This window comes from Gossypium arboreum, chromosome 6, assembly GCF_025698485.1.
Source record: "Gossypium arboreum isolate Shixiya-1 chromosome 6, ASM2569848v2, whole genome shotgun sequence".
NCBI lineage: Eukaryota > Viridiplantae > Streptophyta > Magnoliopsida > Malvales > Malvaceae > Gossypium > Gossypium arboreum.
The window spans coordinates 14619249-14646962 of record NC_069075.1 but is presented as its reverse complement, the minus strand read 5'-3'; the positions used below and the strand labels follow the sequence as shown (position 1 = coordinate 14646962).

The following is a 27714-nucleotide window of genomic DNA, read 5'->3' as shown; positions in this document are numbered from 1 at the left end:
GAAATATATTTTCTTAATAATGAGACCATATGAATTGCATGTGATGTGTAATGGTGGTGTTACATCCTGATATTCGGGCTCAGTGTTTGAGCCAAGTATAGGGTGTTACAACAAAGCCCTTTTCTTAGGTGCCAAGCCAAACCAAATTCATCTATTTACATGCCTTCCAAACGCATTCAAACAAGCTTAAAACATAATAATACATTCATCCTAAATGTTTAACCAATATGCCATCATTTGACACACAATTCATACGCCAAACTATTTCAAATTCATTTCTACAAGTTCATAACTTAAACATATAACAAACATACCAAATTAACTAATATACCCATTTACATGACATTCCACCACAACTTATTCACTTTCAAGAAGCCTAAACAAATTGACCAAAACACATATACATAGACATTTACAAGCCAAAACAAAAGTCATATATACAATTAAGCTCAAACCACATCATATTGAAAAATAACATAAAAACTCCTATTACATGTCATTTATAACCATTAACAAAATAACCAAAACATCTAACAAAATGATGGACGGATAGTGTGTATGTGCTCTGACTAGGTTCCCACTAATCGAGCTTTCCGACAATATACAAGAAAAGAAAAACAACTAATGTAAGCAACTAGTGCTTAGTAAGCTCGTATAAATATTAAACGTAAACTTACCAAATAAGCTCAATTTATATAATTCATATAATATTCCATTGGCATGCTCATAAGATTATTCATTACCTATTTATAACACCAACCTCACAAGTTAGTGAGTTCAATAATGAACATAAAATCTATCCATATCAAGAAACATATTTTTTGAGCATATCCATATACATCGCATTCATTACATCTCTAATATGTAACATACGTATATTTCAAAGCATTCATACAACCTTTTTCCATTTCATCCATCAATTTTATATAACATATCTTGTAATTACGATTATTCAATTAAGCCTTTATTACCCGTTGAACCAAATGAAACAACATTGGATACACGGGAACAATGCTCATACAAAGTGTGCTTGTATCTATAACTGTGACTATATATGTAATGCTGACACAAGCTGTAAAATGGGCCTGCTTACATGAGTTGTGGAGAATCCGTAACAAATGTAGGACCTCAACCATCGCTAGGACATCTAAAACCAACACCCGAAATTGTATAACCTCTAATGACATGTCATTTGTATCCTAAGTATTCACAAGGTTCAAACAAGACAAATTACATATCCAAATCCTTTATCTTTACTCCATTATAACTTGTCAAATATACATCCTTGAAATTCACATTTTCAAACATAATCATCAATTTAATTACATTATAATTCAATCCAAATCACACTAGTTAACATTACACAATCAACTAAAGCTATATAAAGCACAACCTTAATCAATAATTAAACCAAAATAACAATTAACAAAATTAATCAATATATGAACTTACCTATACAAAAACGATTACGAACATGAACCCAACGACTATTCTGCTATTTTGGCTTTTTCGCTATTTGAGTCTAATTTATTCGTTACTTGATCTAGATAATAATTTTCATTCAATTAAACAATTCAAATAGCTTAAATAAACAAACTTATACTCATAGACCCTTTTATTATAAATTTGCAAAATTACCCCAATATTTTACCTTTTATGCAATTTAGTCTATAAACCCGAAACTTGCAAATTAACCAATTTTAACCTCTATTCATGCTAGCCAATCTCTTAGGGACTCTTTACAGCCCATATTTATCATGTTTTTACAAAAAATAATAAAGTTTTACCATTTAAACAATTTAATCCCTAAACATTAAAATTAATAAAACTACTTTACAAACTAGTCATTTTTAGCTATCAAACTCATGAATCAATCAACTAAGTTCAGAAACACAAATAAATCATTCATGGTAAATCCCTAAAATTTTAACAATTTTACAAATTAGCCTCTGGGCTAGCTAGATTAAGCTAAAATGACTTCAAAAACATAAAAATAATGAAAAATGGGTTACAAAATACTTACATGCACACAAATACAATTGTCCGAATGCTTCCTAGGTTTGGCTGACTTTTTCTGTTTCAAAACAAAAAGAAAGGAAGAAGAGGATAACTTTTACTATTTGCTTATGTTAGTAATTTACTTAAATAATATTTTGCCCTTAAAACAACATATAATATAACTAAAATATGTGTATAAAATCATCTACTAAACAACCAAAGGTAAAATTACCTAATAAATCCATCCAACCTTATTTCCTTATTAAATTAACACCTTTAATCTTATGGAAACTAACTTTTGTAGCTTTTACAATTTAGTCCATTTTACCTAATTAGCTATTTAAATGTTAAAATTTCTTAACCATATTTTTATATGACTCAAATAAATACTCGTAAATATCAAATAAATAATATTATTGTCTCACTTGTCAGAATTATGGTCCTAAAACCACTATTTCTGACACCATTAAAAATGGGTTATTATAGTCCAAGTGGTATCTAGCTTAGGTGTCCTTGCACCATTAACATTTGTAGTTTGAGGATCTTAACTAGTAAGCATTACCTTCCTTTCCTTCTTATCTATGGACTTAATAAGCACCTTTATACTTGTTTTCTAGTAGGTGTAGTTGAAGTCGTTGAGCATAAGGGATTTGAAGATTGAACTGCAGTTTATGTCTCAACAATTCAAAACATGATCTTCACCCATTTTTTCTAGTGTCTAACTAGTGTGTCATTGAAAGCACCAAAAATAACCTATCCTTAAGAAATAACGAAAAGAATAGTATAAAGGAAGTAGCGTCAAATCCTAAGGGACTGAATCGCTACAACTTCTTGTTCCTCGAAATCATGGGCATAGTCGTGCCCAAGAAAAACGTCTGACCTGGGAAAAAAAATTAAAAAACAGAATTAAAAATATGGACGAGTTGAAATTAAATAAATTAAAATTGCAATTGTAAAAAGAAATAGAGTTAAGGGAAGAGGTTTTTTGATTTAAGGGATTCCAGCCTCTAGTTATCTTGATCATCCTTGGATTCAATCATAGGCTTTTAGGTGATCCTTCTCATGATCAAATAAGTCAGTTATAGTGAAAGAGGACGCTTACAACCAACTCAACTTAAGTTTTAGCCTTACAATTTAGAGGAACCTGACTCTAGCCAATTATTACATTTGTAGGATCGTCTTACACTAGATCAACATTTCTCAATGGCGAATGCCACGCCATTTTATCTCTTGGACTCAACAACCACTGACGCAGTTAGTTAGCAAACCGACTGTGCAACCTTCTAAAACATACAAAGCGGCCGCCGTTGCACAAGATGAAAAGATTACCTTTGGCTAGATTAGTTTAGTGGCTCATGCTTTTGGGAAAAAAAAACACAAGTTTAATAGAATGGAATTTTATTGGAAAATAAAATGAACAAAAAGGCTAAGAGCCTTAGGGGGAAAGAGTTCTTTTACAGAAATGATGAGTGAATATTCATGTCACTCCATCCCCTATTTATAGTACATAAAAAACCTAGTTTGTTCCTATTTAAACTCTAGAAGATAATAAAAGATATAATTTGAAATTAAATCTAAACAATATCAGAATAATCCTAACAATAATCCTAAAAATAAAATTCAAATTTAAATAAAGACTTATGTTCATAAATCTCTTCTTTGAATTTTTGCCCCAAGTCTTTTACACTTTGTATTTTTGGTACCACTTCTTCCCTATTTCGCATGCGGACCCATTTTGTCTTTAAATTCACATTTTTTGCCCTCAAAATTTTTTCCTTCAATTTAGTCCCTACAAGATAAAAAACCATAAACAATACAAATTAGTAGGATCATACTCAAAATATATATGTAATTAACACATAAAAGTATGTCATTTTAGAGTATTATCACTAACTTTGATACTAAATGCTAGTGTTGAGTTGCTAGTTAATTGTTTTATGAGTTGTAACTTACTTGTAACGCCCCAACTTTTATTCTTGCTTTTGTAAAAATTTGACACAATTGTGTATCTACTTCAGTGGTTAAGTGTTCTGGGTGTGTGTGAGAGGTCCCAAGATCAAGCCTCAACTTTGGTAAATTTTGGTATTTTTCTGACTTAAGCCCTATCCTTGCTCAGTGGAATTACATTTAATTATTGGCATAACCATGTCAGAATGAGCCCGCTAGTTTGAGTGGTAAGGGAGTTAGTGTGTTAGAGGTTTTGTGTTCGAATCCCTACGTGAGCATGTGTATTATTTTTATGCTATTGACTGCTAGTGTTTCGGTGGAGTTGGGATTCTGAGGAAGTGGTTGTTAGTGGGATTTTGGGGGAGAAGTTTGGGGGATTCCTGATAACTTATCAGTTTTTCTAAAATTTTCTCTTTCTTCCAAAAATCCTTTAGACTGTCGTTTTCCTCTTCTTCCTATTCTCTGGCACTTTTCCTTTTCTTTTGTTTTATTCTTCTCTAAATTGCTGTCAGATTTTTGAATTCTGATAGTTGGGTGTTCTTTTATGTTATTGGTAAGTTTTAGTAGGTGTGTTTTGTTGTGGGTAATGAATCATTGGTTAATGAGGTTCATTTGGTGTTTAGGAGAAGATCAAGGGGTTGAGGGTCTTCAATCGACGTTGTAGTTGTGCGAAATTTCAGTTACTCGTTCGAAGGTAAGAGTTTTGGTGTTTTAAGTAGGTTGTAGTTTTGATATCGGTAGGGTTAGTGATGTTTTAAGCGACTAATCCACTGGTCAATTTTAGGTGATGGTTGTCTCGGGGGTGTTTTCGCATCGAAATCATACCAAGTGTGTACCTGAAACGCAGAAAAATGAGATTCAGTGAAAGCCAAAAAACCCCACTGTCGACGCCACACGGCCATGTGATAGGCTGTGTGTGATGACACAACTGTGTGATCTACAAAGGCCATGCCATGCCCAAGACACGACCTTGTGATGGCCGGAGTGTGGCCGTGTGAGCCACATTGGCTAGGCTAAATTGGGCGTGTAGGCCACATGGGTGTGTGGGCCTATACGGGCATGTCACACGAGTGTGTGGTATCTGGGCCAGACTATGTGATCCACACGGGCAAGGCCAATCTGGGCGTGTGGGCCACATGGGAGTGTGGGCCCACACGGGCAAACCCCATGGTTGTGTGGGCCCATTTATCTGATTTTTTTCTAAGTTTGCACGGGTTGTCCCAAACTACTATGGGCCTACTGTAGGGTCAGTAAGGGCTAATTAAACCCTAAACTGTATGAACTGTCTGTTTGATGTTCTGATCTGATTAGAATTCTGATGCATGTTTACTTGCATTATTATCTGCTATCTATATACGATTATAAGCATGTAAACTTGTTAGATTATTTTTCTGTATTTGATATTGGGGTTGGGATGATGTATATTAGAGGAAGTGTTCTGAAAGGTAATTTATGCCTATAATCTATCAGCATGGTTGCTTTATATATGTTATGTGCTGCATCGGTACTACATGGTGTGTAAGGATAGGTGGGTGTTTTAAACCCCACAAGGTGTATAGGGATGGTCGGAGATGGTGTGTAAATGATGGGGTAGGATTCTAATTTTGATTTGTGTATTTGTGTATTTGTTTCTGTAATGGGCTTAGGCCCGAATCTGTAGCTGACCGGATCTATTTTTCTCTGTGTGTATACATGCTTAATTCTGTGGGGTTACATACTGAGTTTACGTACACTCACTCTTTTCTGTTTGATCTGTACAGGTAATCCACAAAGTTAAGTGGATCGACGCAGCGGGGGACTCGACGGTGACCACCTGTTACGTACTATTTCTGATTGGGTTTTACTTCAAATTTTTGGTTCCTTTCTGGGTATTTTTGTAAAATGTGGACTTTTCGAACTGTTGTTTTAATTTGGGTTTGACTGCGTATTATGCTTTTAATGTTACCAAAAACAAAGGCTTTCTAAAAATATCGAATGATTTTTCCTAAACGTAATGATTTTGTAAGCTTCCGCTAAAAAGAGGTACGTCTTAACACATTTCGACTAATTATATAAATGCTTTGGAATAAATATAAACAAATAGAAGATAAACAATTGAAATTGGTTTCTATCGAGATAACCCTGTTTTCAAAATCCATTCCATGTGATATCGCTAGAGTTGGTCATAATGTCTAGGTCGGGTTTAGGGTGTTATATAATTATACATCTAGAATTCAAAAAAAAATGAACATACGAATTAATTACGTAATTCAAAATAATGCTCAATAGTAGAAGACTTTATTTAAGCTCACTCCTATGCACTTATCTAAATTTAATGTTGCACTTAGTCTTTCCCCCTTAAAAGCTTTGGGCTAGTTTAGCAATGTTTTTGAAAAATGCTTTTGAAAAATACTATGGAAAAATGCTTTTGAGAAGTACTTTTGAAAAGTTTGGTTTAAAATTTGAGTGTTTAGCATTACTGTCAAAAAGTGCTTTTGAGAAATAAAATGTCCATTTTAGACATGTTATTATCAAGTAATAAATATGTATTTAAATAATATTTAAATTAGGTAATATTATTATATTTTAGTAAGAATATAAAAAATTATTATAACTTGTTGTTAATATTTTAATATATGAAACATAATTTTAAATATTTTTAAGCAATAAATATTAATTATTTATAAAATTTAATTAGAATATATAGTCTATATTTCAAATATTTAGATATAACCATTAAATATTTGTAATTAGTATTTTAAAAATATATTTTTATTTTTAATTAATGATTTTAACACATTTGTAATTAAGCACCAAGAAAAAAAGAGGGGAAAGTACTATGTTATTAGAGAGGTGAAAAAGTAATTAAGCACAAAAAATGCTTTTGGAAGAGGAAAAGCTAGAAATTTTAGCTTCTCTTTTTTAAAAGTACTTTTGAAAAGCACCTCTGAAAAGCTAAAAATTTCAGCCAAAAACAACTTGTTTAGCACAACTTTTCTTCCAAAAGTACTATTGAAGCCAGAAGTGCTTTTTTTAAGCACTACTAAATAAGCACTTAGTCATAAACTGATCAAAATGGTTTGTTTATAAAACAATATACGCTTAAAACAAGTTCCTTTAATGAATAAATTAGTTTTTTCTTCACTCATTCCTAAAACAAGTCTCGAATATATAGACATTGTTGAACTTATATATTCAAGCTAGTATGATTGCCTTAAAACACTAAAATTGCACCCCAGTTAGGCTTCTTAATATAGCATGGGATAAAAGAAATCTTCTTCACTTTAACTTCTTCAATTGCGGTATCTCTTTAAATAAGATAACTAAATCATGCTAGGACTCCTTTGAAATAGCCTTGCTTGAATAAATCTATTTATCAATCATAATCAAGTCAAAATATGCCAACAAAATAAGCAAGTTGCATTGTGTTCAAATTGCAATTAATGATGCAACTGGCAACTCTAACGCTATGTTTTTAATATAAATATTGGTGATATTGAATGGGGACTTTATTTGTGGTTATGTGTTAGTGCCAACAGAAACAAAGAAATATGACTATCTTTACTAACGCTAATTATTGTGCAGGAGAAGGAAGACAACATAGTATTTGTTGCGCAAAGAGTATAATGGCAGTGATAAAAACTAGTTGAGAGTGTTTGATAGATTGGTTTTGTTTTCTGAGTAAAGGGTGGGTGAAAGTTAATACTGATGGTGTGGTATCTCAAGGTGACAATGTGGCTATTGCAGGGGGAGTACTAAGGGATTGGGGTGGTAATTGGATTGTTGGTTTCAAGAGGAACGCAGGTATTGGAAATATTATCCAAGTGAAACATTGGGCCACATTTGATGGTCTATCAGTTGCTTAGAAGAAAGGATCTGGTAATGTGGTGGTTGAATGTGATAACTTGGATGTGGTTCATATGATCACTACAACTAATAATGTGGTGACAAACATGGTTGTAGTGAGGCGGCGAGATGCTCTATGTACAAGGTTTTTGAAGTTTAGAGAAGTTGAAAGAATAAATACATAAAAAATAAGGAAAAATACTTAGCATAATCTTTTACTGCTATTAAATTCTTTCATCACCCTCTTCATTTCACATGAATTACAATATATATAAGGGTGTAGTGGTTACAGATAATTCAACAAGCCGTACTAAAACACCTTGAAAACATAAAGATGAAATTTATACAAAACTAATTAGGTAAAAGTCAGTACCTAAAAAAAGTCAAATCAATACTAACTCTGCTTTCTTTAGCAAGTAATCTCAGCAAGCAGACTAATTACAAAATATCATCAATAGAATATGCCAACCCTTCTTGTAATACATTTGGGGTTCGCCAACAACTCATAACAGCTCGCATCTGACTTAACAAGCAACTTGAGTTGAGCTCGCACTTTTGATTGAGCTAGCAGCTTTAGGTGAGCTCATAGACTTGCTTGAGCTTGCAGCTTCACAGGAAGAGTTTGCCATTGCATGAATGGCCACTTCGCAACAAAGGCAATGGGAGATGAAAGTCCAACTTGTTTTCAGCGAGGAAAATTCGGCAGCGAATTTTATGTGAAAGCTGGATATTGGTTTTTGATACTCGACCCCATTTATTCGAAAGGCTACCCTCCGGCATGTGGAGTAACATATTACCCTTTACCGAGAATAATAACGGAAGAAAGTGAAATTGAATTTGGTTTATGGGCGAGTCGGACCGGATCCTTCAAAGTCTCTTTGGGCCAGTTGATTTGTTTGAATTTGGTTTAGGGTCAAAGGTAAGATAAAATGAATCCCCATCTCTCGTCCAAAATGACAGCCCTCGGATTCTTTATGTTTGTTCACAAGATGCAGCCCCTGCCATTGAAAATGAATAAATAAATAAATAAATAATCAAAGAAACATCATGATTAGATGCAAATACTAGTTGAATTAAAAAAAAAAATCCTTTTCTCGGCATTTAATAAAGTTTCAATATTTAATTCATTCGCTTTTCATACATAAAATTTAAAGTTATGGTAAGATTGACTTTTTGGTTTTTTAATGGTGAATTTCAGCATGGGGAGGATGGATCCCAATGTTATATGAGGATATAATATCCCCACTTGGATCTGAAGTGGTAGACATTCTCACCGTGATTCCTTGCTTTTTCTTAGCCATAGCTAAAAAAAACTAAAAGTTAAATGGATAAGTTCAAAGCTCTTTAGTCGTATTAATTACTAAACAAACAAGAAAAAGCATGCATTGAGATAACATTCAGACATTTCATACCATTTGTATGTTATATTTTTTACATTGATTTGGAATAAACGTTCAATTTTAAATTATATTTTGACAAAATTACCATAATGCATTTTAAATGTTTAAATCAATGTTTTGCCTTTTCTTGTTAAATTGCCAATTAATAATAAAATTGGGTTGAATATTTAGCCATGCGTTGAAAAACATGTTGGTAGTCACCCGGGACCCAGAAAAAGCAAAACGCCCATTATTCAATTTCACTTTTTTTTACATACATGCATATAACACTAGCACGTAATTTCTACAGTTCCATCTCTCAACGTCGGTATAGAATGAACATCTTTGGTTAATGAGTTTGAATATTTAATCTTATATGTTTTAACTTTTTTTTATTTCACAATCAATTTTAAAAATTATTATGTATTTTTTAATATTTTTTATACTTTTAATGGACATTTCTTAACCCTAACCTTACTTGTAGAGGTGTACTAACTATTTTCCCTTATTTTTATTTCTTTTACTTATTAAATTTAGATAGTTATTTGCATTTAATAGTTGAATGACAATTTATTTAATTCATATAATAATACATAAACTTAAGAGATAAATCTCAAAATTATACATGAACTTTAATTTGATGGAACTATATACAATAAACTTTGATTCTGGTTCAACTGTACATGAAACTTTAATCTTGACTCAATCATATATATTTAAAGAAATAAATATATCAATTTATTTTTATATGCAATGTATAAATATAAAATAATGCTATATCAATAATTGTGATAATAGTTCGTGAGAATTAGATCAAATTAAAATTTTATGTATACAATTTCACAAAATCAAGTTTAATATACAAAATATATGTATAATTTTAGAATTTATCCTTAAATGTAATGATGATTTGTTATAATATTATTGATTGATGGTGTATGAAATTTATATACCAACTAAATTAATTCAAATTTATAAATTCAAATTCGAATATAACAAAAATTACATTTATCTAATCCATGGCAAATGATCCACCATGAGAAACTCTTTCAAATCCTGCCTAATGATAGCTATCATTTTCTTTCATTTGAGAAAATATAATCATAAAGTACTTTTGATTTGTGTGCAATCATTTCATATATTATCCCTTTAATTGCTTTACTTAAGTGCTTTGATTAAAAAAAACCGTACTTAATTCACTTGTTGCTTATTTAAGGATGATATGACAAAAGAGCCAAGTAGTTCCAAGTTAAGCAGATCGAGCTCACTCACCAACTATGACCACTCCCCATCAGCCTCTATTAGACAGATCCAAAACCTCTTATACCAGGATTCTCCTCCTAATCTTCACCTTGGTTGCTATAATATGCTCAGCTACTTTGGTTAGTGTTCGTTCAGTTAGATTTAGCTCCTCTAGTACTGCTCTCCCATATCGGTTTTGTGAGAGAGCTGTTGACCAGAAATCATGTTCAGTATTTCTGTCAGAAATGGCATCAAATACGACCTTGAAAATGAAGGATGCTGGTGATGTACTGCAAGCCTTCTTAGAGCAGTCCAAAGTTCGTATGCAAAATGCCATGAATGTGGCCAAGAAGTTTAAGCATCGGATCAACAATCCGGGAGAGCAAGCAGCTTTGGCTGATTGCATGGAGTTAATGGAGTCATCCATGGATAGGATCATGGATTCCATGGTGGCTGTTGATAAACAAGATGCCACATCCTATTCAAATGCTCACGCATGGCTAAGTAGTGTACTCACTAACCATGTCACATGCTTGGATGGCCTGGAAGGGTCAGCTCGGACCCTTATGGAGCCAGGGCTCAATGACCTGATATCAAGGGCAAGAACTTCACTGGCCATTTTTGTTTCTTTTTCTCCAAGGAAAACAAAACTTATTGATCCATTGATTGATGGGTTCCCATCGTGGGTCAGCAGCAAGGATCGGAAGCTGTTACAATCTTTGCCTAACGAAATTAAGGCCAATGTTGTGGTGGCCAAAGATGGGAGTGGCAAGTACAAGACATTAGGAGAAGCTGTTGCAGCAGCACCAGATAAAAGCAAGACCAGGTACATAATCTATGTGAAGAAAGGTACTTACAAAGAAAATGTTGAGATAGGAAAGAACAAGAAGAATTTGATGATTGTTGGTGATGGCATGAAATCGACCATTATCACCGGCAGCCTGAATGTTATTGATGGATCTACCACCTTCAGATCAGCCACTGTTGGTAAAGATCTCACCCTTCATGACTAGAATATAGCTATATCTTTCATCGACATTTCTCTGATAAATATTTTGACTATGGTAATAAATCAGCGGCTGTTGGTGATGGGTTTATGGCCCAAGACATCTGGTTCCAAAATACAGCAGGGCCACAAAAGCATCAAGCAGTGGCCCTTCGTGTCGGAGCCGATCAATCGGTTATAAATCGGTGCCAGATTGATGGCTACCAAGACACACTTTACACCCACTCCAACCGCCAATTCTACAGAGATTCCGAAATTACTGGCACAGTGGATTTCATATTTGGTGATGCAGCAGTGGTGTTCCAGAATTGCAAACTGGTGGTCCGGAAGCCGATGGACAAGCAATCAAACATGGTTACAGCCCAAGGCAGAATAGACCCGAACCAAAACACGGGCACTTCGATCCAAAGCTGTAATATAATAGCAAGTTCTGATCTTGAGCCAGTGAAAGGGTCCTTCAAGTCATATCTGGGGCGTCCCTGGAAGGAGTATTCAAGAACTGTTGTTATGCAATCACACATTGGTGACCATATTGACCCATCAGGGTGGTCAGTTTGGACCGGGGATTTCGCATTGAAGACACTGTACTATGGGGAGTACATGAACAAGGGACCTGGAGCTGGAACTAGCAAGCGAGTGAAATGGCCAGGCTATCATGTCATTACCAGTGCAGACGAGGCCAAGAAATTCACTGTGGCTGGGCTTATACAAGGAGGATCATGGTTGAAACCTACTGGAGTCACATTTACTGAAGGGCTGTAAAATAAATTAGCTAGGCTTGGTTTCTTTTGGCTTCAACTGTTTTCGTTTTGAATAAATGAAAGCTTCCTTTCATCCCTTTCACCGTAACATGAGTTTTCTGGTTCAATGAAGCTCATGTTGTTTAATTAAAGGATTGCTTTGAACAAGAGTTTGCTGCTGTCCTGTCGTACTCAATTCACTAACTTCTGTGGAAACAAATCAAGATTTCATAAATCAACAATGCTGGAATCAAGAGTAATTGACCATTGAATAACAGTCAAGTGATCAGATCATAAGTTTTTCAACTATGACGCCCTTAGAATTATAGAGATTCAGAGGTATTATACAAATAGAGGTAAAATTACCCCATGTAATAGGAGTCACTCTACTAAAAATTTATAAAGGGTAGAGGAATTTCTAGAAATTTAGCTGTATTAGATTGCCACAAGCAGAGTAGGAATATTATAATATATACTAGATTATGCCCTTGCTATGCTTTAGGAAATTAGAGTCATGCTTTGTATATAATATTTATATTAATATAAATAATTTATAAAAATATATAATGAAATGATTTAATTTTCAAGTAAATAAATTTAGAGTTATAATTAAATGATAATTATGTAATAAACTATCCAATTACCCTTAATCTTTAAAGTGGAGTATATAACACGCTTTTGATCCCATGCTACTCAAATGGTTGCAACAACGATGTTGTCATCTAAACTACAATTTAGTCAACAATTCAATTAAAAATTTAAATAATATATACTAGTTTATGGCACACTCACGATATAGGTAGAAAACAAAATTATGTAACAAATATAGTGATGAAAAATTGATATAAATGATAAATAAGACTATAGTTGAATGGTAAAATATAAAGGTAAAAATTAAAAGACATGAGTTCAAATCTTATTACGAGTATATATATATTTCATTTTTCTATATAAAATATAGAAAATAACAAAGACACCCTCAAAATAATACAATTTACTTCAAAAAATAAGAATATTTTTATTTTTACTTAATTAAATTGATATTCAATTAATCCATGACATCTATTGAATCAAAATTTTTATAATAAGTATAAATGTGTACAGGCTTTGTCCATATTTATGATATTAAAGAAAGAAAAAAAATAAAACGGTAGGGATTTTGGGTTGAAACGATGAATATGACATCTTTCATTATATCTACTTATGGTTGGGTGATTCGTCTAGGCTTGAAAGTTCGTTTGAAAAATGAAAGGATTTTGACAAAATATAATGTCTTAAAAATGAATTTAGGTAAAATTTAAGGTCCATTTTCTATATGGGCTATGTCTTAGGCAAGATTTTTTTAGTTTGAGCCCGATCCAGCCCGAAAAAAAATATATATATATATATATATATATATATTATGTTATAAAAACATTATATTAACTATATATGTTAAATAATAATTATATATATTTATATTAAATCACTAACCCAATAACAATTAATCTCATTACACAAAATCTAAAACAAAACTTACCCAACTAAATAACCCAACCCAAAATATAAAATTTTACAATTTATATTTAATACAAGAAAATATAATAAATATTTTCTTGTGTTTTTGTAATATAATAAAATATTTATTATATTTATGGTAGTTTTTTAATATAAATATTTATAATGCATTTTTAATGTGTTAGAAAACTTTTAATTTAACTTTTTTAGTTAGTATATTATATCTCTTAACAAAATATTTTCAAATAAAAACTAGTCTAAAAATCAAATATGGGCAGGTCAAGCCTTGTTTACCTTTCTTAAAATTGAGTTAAGGAAAAAAGTAAACCAATTTTTCAGGTTGGACAGAGTTTGGGCTTGAAAAATTGGTTTAGATACCTTGCATGTATCTAGTCTAGCCCATGAGCACCTCTAGATTTCACCAAACAAAAAATAAAGTCGCTCATTTTTTTACCAAAAAATAAAGCCATCTAGTTGGTCACTCAACTTTTAGGCGTTTTCATTTTGATAATTCAAATTGAAATTCTTGCAATTTCATTACCCGATTTTTGCGGCGTTTTCTTTTAGTCACCTAAGCGCTAAAGATCTAATGGTGGTTGATAGTACATGCTACATGTAACGCCCCAAAAATGTATATTTTTATTTTTGTAAAAATATAATACAAATATTTGTTTGCTTTAGTGGTTAAGTGTTCTGGGTGTGTGTATGAGGTCTTAAGTTCAAGCCTTGACTTGGACAAATTTTGTTATTTTTATGAATAAAGCCTTATCTCTGGTCATTAGGCTTATAGTTAAAAGTTGGTAAAAATATAATAGGATGGGTTTGCTGGTCTGTTGCTTGGCCATGTGGCGTGGTGGAGTCCTAGTGCAAGCCTGCAATTGTGTTGTACGGTAAGTTTCCGTTTTATTAAACTCGAATGTTACTCTGGATAAGGGATTAAGGGATGTTTTGTTGATTGTTTAGGAGTTGATCGTGAGGTTGGAATTAGCGTTCGTCGATTTGACTCGAAGTGGTGATCGTTTGGTAACCGTGTAAGGTATGTGTTTTCTTGTGTTGTTTGGGCGAGTGGTTTTGGCTTTGAATTCGTTCTTAACTTTGTTGAGCTCTTCATTAATGAGGAATGGTTATTTTTATAGCAGCGAATCATTTCAGTTACTATCTCCCTCGTGTTGAGTAGTGGTGGAATTGTGCGAAGTTAGAAGGTAAGTGATGAGCAGACAAGCTTAGACCTTTTGGTACGTGAATACGGTTTAATATTAGTTTAAGACCGATTCTAAAGTTGGGATTGTCGATTATAGGTTTTTGGTGATCTCGGGATTGCGGAAGAAGCGAAAATGATACAAGTGTGTACCTGAAACACAGAAAATGAGATTCAACGAAAAGCTAAAATTGCTTGCTGTCGAAGAATAAGAGAAAATGATGCGAAAAATTGTAGAGAAAGGAAATAAGGGTATTATAAACTTGGAAATCAAGATTCTGCACTAAAATAGTTGGACAACAATAGTAGTATAATTTTTAAAAATCATCAAAAATAGTAGAAATTGAGTTAGAGGTTGAATAAATATGAAATTAAATTTTATTGAGTATAGTTTTCCATGGAAGAAATAGTATAAGCAATGGAATTGTAAGTTATGAAATATAATGAATTGTGTGAGTCAAGGTCAGAATAGTTTTGAGTTCCCCTATTTGGAATTTGGAAAATCATCAAAAATTGTAAAAAAATAATTAAGAGATTAAATTTATATTTTAAAATCCTTAATGAGTCTATTTTCAAGAGAAACAAACGGAAACATCATCTAAATTCTATGCCAAGAGATAAATAATTTTCAGTAAGGAAAGGTTGAAGCTGTTAAACAGCAGAATTGGGATAAATTTGAAGATTTTACTGTACTTATTTGATAAACTATAAATTCTAAAAATTTTACAGGAGAAAGGTATTTGAGTCTAGTTTCAAAAACATCAAGCAGATCTTAATTTGGAATTCCGTAGCTCAATATATAAATAATTTAGTAACAATGACTCAAGTAGACAGCTTTGAAGGAACATATTAGTGAATAGTGAAAACATATATGATTGTTTAGCTAGCATGGGTTACATTAAAAATGGGTCACGTGGCCAAAGCCAATTTGGGCTGAGTGGGCCACACGGGCAGGCCACATGGGCGTGTGAGCCCATTACTCTGAAAAGTTGTCTAAGGTTGCACGGGCTGCTCAAGTCGATTGTGGACCTACTGAAGGGTCGGTAAGCCCTACTTAGACCCATATGTGTGTGATCTGCCTGTCTAATTTCCGTACCAAGCATGAATTATGATATCTGAATGTATGCATTGTAACTGCATAATAGCATGACATCTTTTGTATGTTGCATGACATCAAGGTGTGTTATTGTTATTTGGAGGAAGTGTTTGAAAGGCTATTAAGCCTGCTATCTGGCAGCTCTGCTGCAAATTTTTGATTATGTGTCGCGTTGTGGTACAGCATGGTGTGTAGGGATGGGTGGGTTGATTTAATCCCCACATGGTGTGTAGGGATGGACGGAGATGGTGTGTAGAGGCTGGTGGGTAGGATTCTGATTTCTTTCTATTGCATATTGTATCTGAGATGGGCCAAGGCCCTAAATTATGTCTGAGATTATATCCGAACGGGCCAAGGCCCAAACTAAATCTGTAATGGGCTCAAGCCATAGACTGCAATTGATTATGTGCATCTGTATGTATGTTTTCTGTGGGGATTACACACTGAGTTTGCGAAAACTCACCCCTTTTTCCGTTTAATCTTACAGGTAATCCCCAGACTTCGGTAGATCGGCGTAGCGGAGGGCTCGACGGTGACCCCCACTATTGAACTGCTTTATTACAACTTTTGTTTTTATATTATTCTTAGGTATTTATTATTGTAATGTTGAGACTTTGGACCGTATCTGGGGTTTTATACTGTTTTTATGGATTTTTTTTTTGCAACTTAACAAAACACAATTTTACTAAAAACTAAGATTTTCGGTTTCGTAAAATAATTGGTTTCAAAAGCTTCTGCTTAAAAGACATGTTTTAAGGCAAATCAGCTAGTTCACGTTTTTCCGAATGAAATAAAAGCTAATTAACTGGAACGATTTTTACTTGTCAATCTCGATTTCAAACCCCATTCTATGTGACATCGCCAGATTCGGCCATAATGTCTAGGCCGGGTTTGGGATGTTACACTACATCATGTTTACACTTTCATTTTGGTTATCCAATTTCTACGTTGTTTTCATTTTGGTCCTCCAAAAAAAATCTTATTTTAAGTGTTGATCATGGTAAAAAAAAATTAAGGATTAAAGTGAAAAGGATAGAAACTAAAATAATGCTTTTAAAAATTGTCAAATTGCACTTGTTTATCCCTTGCCGATAGTTCTATTTTTTAATATTGAAAATTTAAATTTTAAATCATCAAAATCAATTAAATAAATTATTGAAAATTGTGTATCCCTAATAGTGTCAGTTAATTTGTTACTAAATATTGAAATTAATAAATTTAACCTCCTTATAAAATTTAAAAATTTTATTTTATATTTCCAAATTAAAATCAACTCAAATAACTCATCTTTAATAATTGTCTCTGAAACCCAAATTTCTTTTGATTATGTGATCTTGAATCCTCCATGCTAAGTTAAAAGTAAAGAAAAATCCTTGCAATTAATTAATTAAATTTATTTTTCATGCCAAACAAAACTTAAAATTTTTTATTACTTCTTTACCCAAACGAAAAACAAGCATAGAATATTTGAGATTATATAATCAAAAGAAATTTAAAATTTGTAAACAATTATTAAATAATAAAAATCTTATCACACGTGTATACATGTAGAAATCATGTATTTAGAACATAGAGATGTTTAAAAATAACATGCAAATATATTTATTAAAGCTTCATATAAAAATTAAAAATCATTTTAGTTCAAATCGTTAAAAAAAGGTTCTATATGCATGGTGTCCTTGGTTCAAAATCTCATTATAGACAAATTTTATTGATTTATAAAAATATAAAAAGACAAAAATATTTACATAATAATATAACCTACTTTGCAAATAAAATAATTTTTTGGTAATTTCTTAATTGAGTTGGGACCTAGTTGATGGGTGACAAGAACTCAAGAAAAGGCTTAATAAATAGTATAAATGAGTTAATTAAGTTGATTTCCTTATGAATAACATTGAAACATAAAATAAAATTGTAAAATTTGGAAAGTGATTAAATTAATTAATTTTAATATTATAGTAATAAATCAGTTGACATTAATAAGGGATAAAAATTTTAATAATTTATTTAATTCTTTTGATTTTTAAATTTAAAATTTTAATATTAAAAAATAGAAATTCTAGCAATTGATAAACAACTCCAATTTGACATATGTTTAATGTATTATTTTAGTTTCTATTACCTTTTCACTTTAAGCTACCTCAACCAATACTTAAACATAATGTGGTCTGTACAATTAATTGATTAACTAAAATGAAAGCACATTTTTTATATAGTTATAATAAAAACAACACGACCCGAAATTCGACCCAATATAATAAAAGGTTACAGACATCCTAAATAGAGGGATCTTCTTCTTCTCTACTGCTAGACTAAAATTCTCTCCCCTAAATCTTCACATTTATTGATCCAAAGTATCAACAATCTTAAAAATTAAGCACCTTTCTCTATTCTGCTCATCTAATCTTAAGAAAATGAAGAAGGTGAGAAAAGAAAGTGTTTGAAGAAGAGAGAGAAAACATGTTTTGATTATGAAATATTTGGTTTTAAGCCTTCTAAGTTGGCGAGGGGAAGAAGAGAGAAAGCAAATTTCCAATGTTTATTTTAAAACTTTTTCTTTGTATATTTGTAAGTTAAGCATAATCTTCCGTAGTCAAAATTACACGAATTCACTAGCTCCGTTGTCAAACGATGGCTCAAATTTCCATCCAATGATTGACATTTCCATAAAAAAAACAAAAATTACTTTTAAAAATGCGGGCGGCACGAAAATTTGATTAAAATTGTTCAACAGTTTGTGATACATTTCTGCTAGATGAATCAAATAAAAGTATTTTCAGTTTTGTCTTTTCATACATAATTAAAATTTACTTAAAAGATGGAATTATTCATGAATTGATTGGTTAATTGAATCTTACAAGTCTTCTTTTTTTAATTGACAAGAGGTGGTTTAGGGTTTCAACTTGGTGAACTAGATGTTTAGATTTTCAAAAGATTTATTTAAATTTCATTTTTTTACTTTTAAGTAAATTTACAACTTAGACCTTTATTTTACGAAAATTGAGTAGTTAATCTAAATGTTGATGAATATGTGAAGTTGAATTGTAACTTTTGTTAATTTATTATGTATAAATTGTTAAACTACTTATTTTTGCTAATTCCTTAGATATAAATTATTGAGCGATTCATTTTTAGGTCAACAATTTAATGAAAATGTTTAACAAGATTACTCAATTGGATTAAGTATTTAATTTTCTTAAAATATGAGGATTAAATTTTGTAAATTGAATTAGAAAGAGTAATTTGTTAATTTTTGCAAAATAGAAAGACAAAATTTATAATTAAACCATTATCAAAGTATTTTTATTTAAATATAATTTTAAAATTACTAAATATTAATATTTTGAATTTAATAATAAATGTGTAACATCTATATCTGCTATAAAAAGTCATATTTTTATTCCTTTTAATGTTTACAAATTCTTCTAATAAAATTAAACAAAATTATGTTACGATTACAATCGAAACTGCAACAGTTATTTATGAACCGCAAACGAATAATCTAGGGGTAGGTTTGGATGGGCAGTGGGATGCGTCACGTTTAGCTTACTTTTTTGTCTCATACTACATTATTTAATCTTATCATTACCATTATTTTTATACTAATCGCAAGTAAACGCACTATCCATCCAAACCCATCCTAAGAATCCTTCTTTTCCTCTCTCTCTACCCCATAGCTTCTAGATTTTACCCGCATTTTAAGAAAAACAATACTTAACATTTTCTTACAGAGTAGCCTTAACAAGACATTAGAATATCACTCGATCAAAACAATAAATCCCCACAACAACTAATTGTCACAATCTTGTGTTTTCTTAATCAAACAGACAAAGCTACCGCCCGATTCTTTTTCGTTTCATATGTATTTCAAGACTCCATATCTCAATCTCACCTTTAGAACCCCACTTTCCCTTCATTTTCTTGCATTTTTTTTCTCATTTTCTTTTCCCTTGTTTCTTTCTTTGGAAAAAGTCATTTGAGTACTTTCCTTTGCATGTTTTCCTTGACCATTCATCAAAAGTGATAGCAAACAAGATGAAGAATAGAACTTTGCATCAATGCTTCTCTCGTAAATCTTCCAGCTATTGTTCTCACCATATTTTATAGGTAAACTATAAAACTTATCTCTTTATTATCATAATTTGTTATAGTTCCTAGGCTAGATACCTATATAGTTCCTCTTTCGATAATCAACATTCATCAAGCTTTTTCTTTTTTGGTCTTAAAGAAGGAAAAGTACAATCTCTCCACATTTACCAAAAGGTTCCTTCAACATTCCATCACTCTTTCAACTACCCCAACATTATGTCTGCCATCAAAGGCATCTGTAAAGGTTTCAAATACATTTCCAATATATTTGGTGAGGTTCTTTTTTTTTTTTATCTCTCTTTCTATATACAATAACATGGAAGCATTTGAGCATGTTTTCTAGCTTAGTTTGGTATTTTTGTACTTTCAAACTGAGATGAGCAAGGGTTATTGTTGTTGTAGTTTGGAAAGAGCGAAAGATGGAAATTGGGAACCCCACAGATGTTAGCATGTGGCACACATTGGTTTGGATAGCTTTTCCGACATTGCACCCAGTTGGGTATGTTCAATAAATTTTGATTCAATATTCAACAACTAAATTTGTATAGGCAAGCTCTGTAGTATTCATCTTTTAATTATTTGCTTGGCTTGGAATATATTACAGATGAATGAATTCAAGACAGGCCTTGATTCAACAGCAAAACCAATCCGCAAATCTAGAGTTTATAATCTTACATTTATTTCAACATGCTCCTCTCAAGGCAAATTTTCTCTAAAATTGAATGTTTCCAAAATGATGAATGCTTGGATCATTCCCAGCCTTTAATTATTATTTTTTTTATAGGTGTTGACCTATTTGTGGGATCACAACCTGCAACAGAGGTGACGAGAAACTGTTCTTGCACAGATCTTTCAAATGTTGCTAAGAAACAAAAACGAAAAAAGAAGAACCCTTCCATTTCCAAATCTCCTTCCTTGAAATCTTCACAAATATCGAAGACTAAGTATACTTAATTGGCTCTAACTACAGACTTTGAAATGTAAGGTTACACGACTTTTGATTTGAACTCATCAAAAGCCAATATTAAGAAAATGATTACGGATCAGTAGGAATTAGTTTGAACAAAGCTTTGTGTAAACTGGAATTCATATATACAGATAAAAAAAGGAATGACCAATGTATGAATCCAAATCCCAAGGATGTGAGACTTATCTATGGGTAGTAGAAGATATTTAGTTTCATGGAGGAAAGTTTTATTGTAATTGTTGGTAGAATGGTTTGTTAATTTAGATTATCAGTTTCCAACAAAGTTTGTAAGGGAATCTAATTATTTTTATATTATGGATGAAAACAATTATCTATTTTAACATCTTGATTTACCAACCAACCCTTTTATCGTCTCCTTTGTGTCACACACCCAACATGAACAACAATACTTTTTAGCGTCATTTCAAATTTTTTATTAGAAAACAAGTTCTTTATAAAAAGTTAAGGGTAAGAACTTTTTTTTTCTAAACTAACATATTACATTTTGGTACACGAGTTATGAATAAAATCATGAGAAATTAACGAAAGTTGTAAGGTATGTAATCATATCATTTTTTAATGTTTTAATTTGGCTCTATTGTATATGTTAATATACAAAAGAGTTACTAATAAATAAACCTAAAGGATATAATAAAGTCCGATAAATATTAGTATTTTGCATTGGCAAAAATATATAGTCCATTGAGCGATAAGCTATGTATAACAATAACATCAATTTTTATAAATAACATATATAATAATCCTTTATAGAAAAATTTATGAATATGAGAAGATGGAGAAAGAATGAAATAAACTTTGTTTTAGATTTTTTTAATTTCTTTTGGTTTCAATCCAAGCAAAATCAAAATTCATCATTCATTTACGACATCTCACAAATCTATGCACATCCTATGAGATTGACAATGTGAATTAAAGAAATCACAAATTATGAATATGACAAGGAAAGCAAAAAGTGAAGCATTTAAAGTCCGCATACAATCAAACTATTGAAATTTCAAGGACTATTCTATAGAGAGTACATAGCATGCTTTCAAATCATATTTAATCACATAAACTCGTATGCTATCTAATTTGAAATTACATCCAATGTCCTCAAGTCAAATACATGTAAAATTTAGATGTGAAAATTTTTGAAAATTGGCGAAAAGCTACTAAAAATAAAAAAAGCTTGAATGATAGCATTGTAAATCCCAACCCCCAAACTTAAATTAAACATTATCCTCAATGTTTAAAAGTAAAGGAAAAAATGAAACTCCCTCGATTTAAGCTCAAATTACATTTCCTGGTAAGATGTCTAGTGCTTCTACAAAAATGACAATACATAAGTCTTGCCTTTTCTTTATTAGTAGGTTGGTATTCAACATTTGGTAGATTTATACTACTTTTTTTAATCCACTTATTCAATAGCTAAAGAACTTTCTCCATAGAATATGGACATGGTGGTGGAGAAACTTATTTGCCATGGCTAAGCTTGGACTTTTTGTAAGGCTTTTCTTTTTGTGAAACAAAGAAAACATATCCTTTCTAGTGAAAGTAATTCGTCATTTTCTTATTTCCCATGATAGTGTTGCTAGTTCTTTTACAATCTCTTCTAGAGTAGAAAATGAAGTTAGTGATAAGTTTTGCAAGTAGAGTTGAAATTCATCAAACATTTTTTAGCTACACACTTTGACAAACTCTTTCTCATCATGGGCTTCTTGTATATCTATAACATTTTCTCTAAAACGTTAGATGTAATCCATCACGTCTTCTTTTTGCTTTTGATACTCTCTCCTTGATTCAATAAGAGTAACCATCTTCAGAGTGAAGAAAAATTTCTCTCCAAACATATTGCTCATTTGATTATAATATTTCACAAATCAGAAAGTAAGATTGACATGCCAAGTATATGCCTTTTCAATCAAGGATTTGGAAAATTCTTTTAAATTTACATATTGATAAAGTCTAACTATTTCGAAAGTTTTCATGAATTTCATCACATATTCACAAGCATCTTTAATCTTCCCATTAATTTGCTTAAATTCATGACAACCATAATTCTTAGGATATGTCTTAGCAGTTATACTAGTTGGATTTGGTAACTTGAGATCAAACGTAGAAAAGCTCAAGCTTTTATTCGTATCTTCAAGTAACCTCTAGAGTTTTTCCTTAGTGAAATAACCCAGAGAAGTAGCTTTTGGAGTAGTCACAGTAGAATTAGTAGCAACATCGGTATAAACCCTATCAACAACTAGAAAAACCCTATAGGTAATGGCATATAGCTTAACAATATTAGTGTTTTTGGATGATATATAGTTATTAGGTGTATTGTATCCATTGCTAGTGTTCATGTTTGGAAGAGTTATTCCATTAGAAGTATTTTCACCTCCATTCATAAGTTGATCTTGCGAAGTTGTAGAAGAAGATGCAGCCTTGAAATGGTTTTCATCATTTGTATATTATTCTCTTCTAAATTTTACATTCTCTCTTGAAAGGCTTTAATCATGTTCATAATTCTTGAATAAAGGTAGGAATACAAGTGTTTAGATTTTTGGTAGAGTTATTCATATATTTTGTTTGTCTAAGTGTTGAAGCTTTTTAGTTCATACAATCACTCCTCCCTAGTGGAGTTACTAAAATGTAGAAAGCTCTTTTGTAAGAAGAGCAAGGATTACAAATAAGTGAAATAGGATGTGCTAGAAAATGGTGAAGAGGAAGAATGAAGTAGGCTTAATAGAACTGAGTGCAACGGTTGGTGGTGGTTTGAGTGGCGAAAAAAGAAGAACAGGGTTAAAGATAAGGAACTGGGAGTTTGTATGATTAGACAAGTTGAGTTACGAGTATTCTATGACAGGCTCAATCTAGCTTGGGACAAAGGATATAAAATTTTATCATCGAATTCGATAATAGCATTGTTTCCCATATGCTTCACAGTAAAGAAGATGAGGACTCCAATTTCTCTATAACTTTAAGTACACATGACCTTAAAAATAGGAAATGGAATGTCATCATCAAACATATACACTATGAAGCAAACTCAGTAGTGGACCATATGGCAAACTGGTTCTAGCATATCATGTAACACCCATCACCTGACCTGACCATTGGATCTGAGATACAAAATGCTACATTCATTGCTGGAGCAACTATAATCAATTTATAGTAAAATATTCATATAAACATTTGTAATTCAATGTCAAACACATTCATTTGTTTTTAAACAATCAAAACTGAGTCTTATTAGAGCTTATAAAAGCTTTTTTTGTCAATTCGAGCTTGAAATAGGACCAAATTGCATAAGTTTAGAAAGTTCAAGGTTGAAGTCGTGACGTTACCTCCTTCACATCATGATGTCACCAAAATAGTATGTCACGTCATGTGTAACACCCTAAACTCGGCCTAAACATTATGACCAAACCTGGAGATGTTACCGAAAAATCAATTGAAAATTTAGAATTTGTTTATTTTGAAAATATGTCGTAAGCTCTGATTACACAAAAATCAGGTTTATTTTAGAACATTTACTACTTAACTAATTTATTGAAAATGATGCAGTTTACACTTTCCAAAATATATAGGTTTGCAGTGGAACTTTTTAGCACATTAATATTTAGGAAAACCCAATTTGTTGTTTGAAAATATGAAATTTTGCATATAAAATGAATGTTGTCGATTTAAAAACTCGTAAACAATTTCTAGTAAAAAAGAAAACGATAACAAAAACAAAATCCAAAAATTGAACAGTCCCAAAATGTCCAAACAATCTAGAAATAACAAAACCCATAAAACTAAGACAAATAGAATGATTAACTAATTAAGTTTTAATCGAGCTCTGTTGCTTTGAACCACCCTAAGTTTGAGGGTTACTTGAAAATGTCAGACAACAGAAATTGAGTTTTTGAAACTTAGTGTGCAACACATCATACAGAAATCTGTCAGACATGTTTATATATTTATATCAGTGATAAAGCTTATCAAAATGTAAGAGATGTAGACATAAAGAATCCTACCCCCATCCGTTACTCACCATCTCCGACTATCCCAACACACAATATAGGGTATTATATATCTATCCAACCCTACACACTATTTACCGTCAACAGGACACTTATCAAAGTATTTGCAGCTAAGTTGCCAGTTTATTAGGTGATTTATTACCGTTTACAGAAATATATGTGGTTGAGCCACCAAATACGACAGGTTATTAAACTGTTTGCACTTCCTCCATATAACAAACCCCAATCCAGATGCACATAAAGAACTAAAAAATATCATATATGCCTACAACGAACATGCTTATAATGAAAAATACAAAACATATATACACTTTTCAAATAAACATAGCATACTACAGATTTTATCTATCTTATTTCATTTTGAACATACGTATTTACAACAAATTTCCGCTAACAGATGGTCAGAATTCGTGTTTTATAGCTTAATTAATAACATACCAACTCTATGGAAGGCCTATAATTGATCCAAATGATGTTTACGACCCTAGGAAAAAATTCAGAATTTTGGGCCTACACGGCTAAAATGGCTAGCCCGTGTAGCCTATACGGCCTAGCACATGGTCCAGCGCATGACATGTAACACAGCCGTGTGTCACACATGGCCTACCACATGACCATGTGGTGTCGATAGAGCAGTTTTTCAGCTTTCACCATTTGCTATTTTTCAGGTTTCTCGTTACACGCTTGCAGGTTTACTGATGCCGATTCCAAAACCGAATAAACCAACACCTAAATTGATAATTATAATAACCAAATTTTAGTAACAGTTCATGAAACTTAATAAGAATTCAACCACAAACGTACTCAATCAACATATTCGGATAGTTACCCTAAACAAAGTCTAAGTCGCTGGACGACCACCGATTACTTCTTGTTCTTCTCCTAAAAATGCATTGAAATCATTAAAAAAACTCAAAAAAACAAACTTAATACAATCCTAATGCCTAAAAATAGTTATAACCTATGCATATAGAAGAGAACAAAAATAAAACTTACTGCACGATTTGCAGTCAACAGATCAAAGATTAAGGTTTGCCAAAAAAAAATAGTAACAGGAAAAAAGAGAAAGAATATATAGTGTTATGAAAGAACTCAGCAAGAAGGGAGAAAATTAAAGAAAACGTGGAATTTAGGAAAAGAAGAATGGTAACCGAATTGAACCAAAAATTAAAAAAAATAAAATAGTACAAGAGAGGTGGTGGAAACGTGCTAAACTGTTTTGTTTTAAGAAATTAGAAAAAAAATAAAACAGACAAATTAAAATAGGTATCTCTACAATTAAAATAGGTATCTTTACGTGCCAAACTATTCATGTAATTTGTTTCACTCGATGAACCTTAGTAAATGGACTCGGATAAATAGGTATCTACGTTACACCAACTGCTTGTCCGAGCTAAGTATATTCGTGTCATGTCACCAGTCCAGACTAAACCTTTTTAAATACACATCCAATTGCTTTTCCAAGATGAAAATATACATGTTAGATTATCCTTCCGGGCTAAACCTTTAAAACCACATCAAGTTACTAGTCCAGGCTAAACCCGTGTCACATGTATCTTCGAGTCCACAAGAAATGTTGGATCTCGGTATCCTCTATAACCAATCTCATACAAGCGCGCAAAAAATCCTATTGGCATGTCAATTGTATCCTAACCTTGACTAAGTTCACACAGGCATCTATTACATTTATAATCATCACTTTTCAATTTAGTCAATTCTCACATTTTCGTACCAATTCACAACCAATTCAATTTTCAATTAAACATACATATATAATCCAAATAAATGTAATCTAAGTTATAAATACCACATGAATTTACCTGGAAAAAACAGCAAACTAGTTGGATCTTCAAGGACTATTTGATAATTTTGGCTTTTCCCCTATTATCCACGATTTGATTCAATTATTGATCTAAACAATTATTTTAGACACCTCATCAATACCAAACATTTTTATATCATTCCATGATATGCATGAACCTATTTAATTTCATTTTTTGAATGCTCATTATTTTTTGCATTTTATTCAATTTTGTCCCTGAAATCAAAATAACAATATCTTTCAATTTTGAGTTTCGATTTGAAAACTAATCTTAATCACATCGCTTAGGGACCCTCTAATATCTATTATTATAGAAATTTCACAATTTATTCACTTTAGCCTTTATGTACAAAAGCTAACAATTAATCATTACAATTTAGTCAATTTCCATATCTAAGCTTAAATATCAATTTAACACCAAAATCTTTAAGAAATAAACAACGGAAACTTTCAAAAAATTTAGCAATTTTACAAATTGGTACATAGCCTAGTTAAATCAAGCTCTCATGACCTCAAAAACATAAAAATTACAAGAAAAAGACTTAATTACAATACCTAATTAGTTGACGAAAGTTAAAACCCTTGAAGCTTCATATTTCTTTTATACTAGACGGCTTGAAGGATGAAGAAGAAGAGAATTCTCTCTTTCTTTCCATCGAAAAAGGCTTTTATACCATAATTAATAATTTATTTAATTTTAATTAATCTTAATTATTAACTTAATAATCGCATTTTAATGTTTTAATCCACCAAAATCCACTAACATATATTACAAACTATTTAATTGCTATTTTGGATCTTTGACTAATTGAAGTACCTAAGTCTTTGGCCAATTAAAAACTTATAGTGATAAGATTTTTACAATTTAGTCTCTATACCTTAATTAAGC

The 27714-nt window shown here is 31.6% G+C and overlaps 1 protein-coding gene across 1 annotated transcript; it reads left to right on the top strand.

The window, feature by feature from the left end:
* Window positions 1-10339: 10339 nt before the first annotated feature.
* LOC108458283 (pectinesterase) lies at window positions 10340-12305 on the top strand. Its single transcript, XM_017757620.2, has 2 exons — window positions 10340-11378; window positions 11468-12305. Exons 1-2 carry the CDS (start codon window positions 10427-10429, stop codon window positions 12157-12159), a joined length of 1644 nt encoding a protein of 547 aa, XP_017613109.1. The 5' UTR covers window positions 10340-10426; the 3' UTR covers window positions 12160-12305.
* Window positions 12306-27714: the final 15409 nt, after the last annotated feature.

Excerpts from the sequence above, each read along its gene's own strand:
- LOC108458283 (XM_017757620.2), top strand. The coding sequence starts at position 10,427 with ATGACCACTCCCCATCAGCCTCTATTAGACAGATCCAAAACCTCTTAT. Across the intron at positions 11,379-11,467 it reads CTTCAGATCAGCCACTGTTG|CGGCTGTTGGTGATGGGTTT; the intron begins GTAAAGATCTCA and ends GTAATAAATCAG.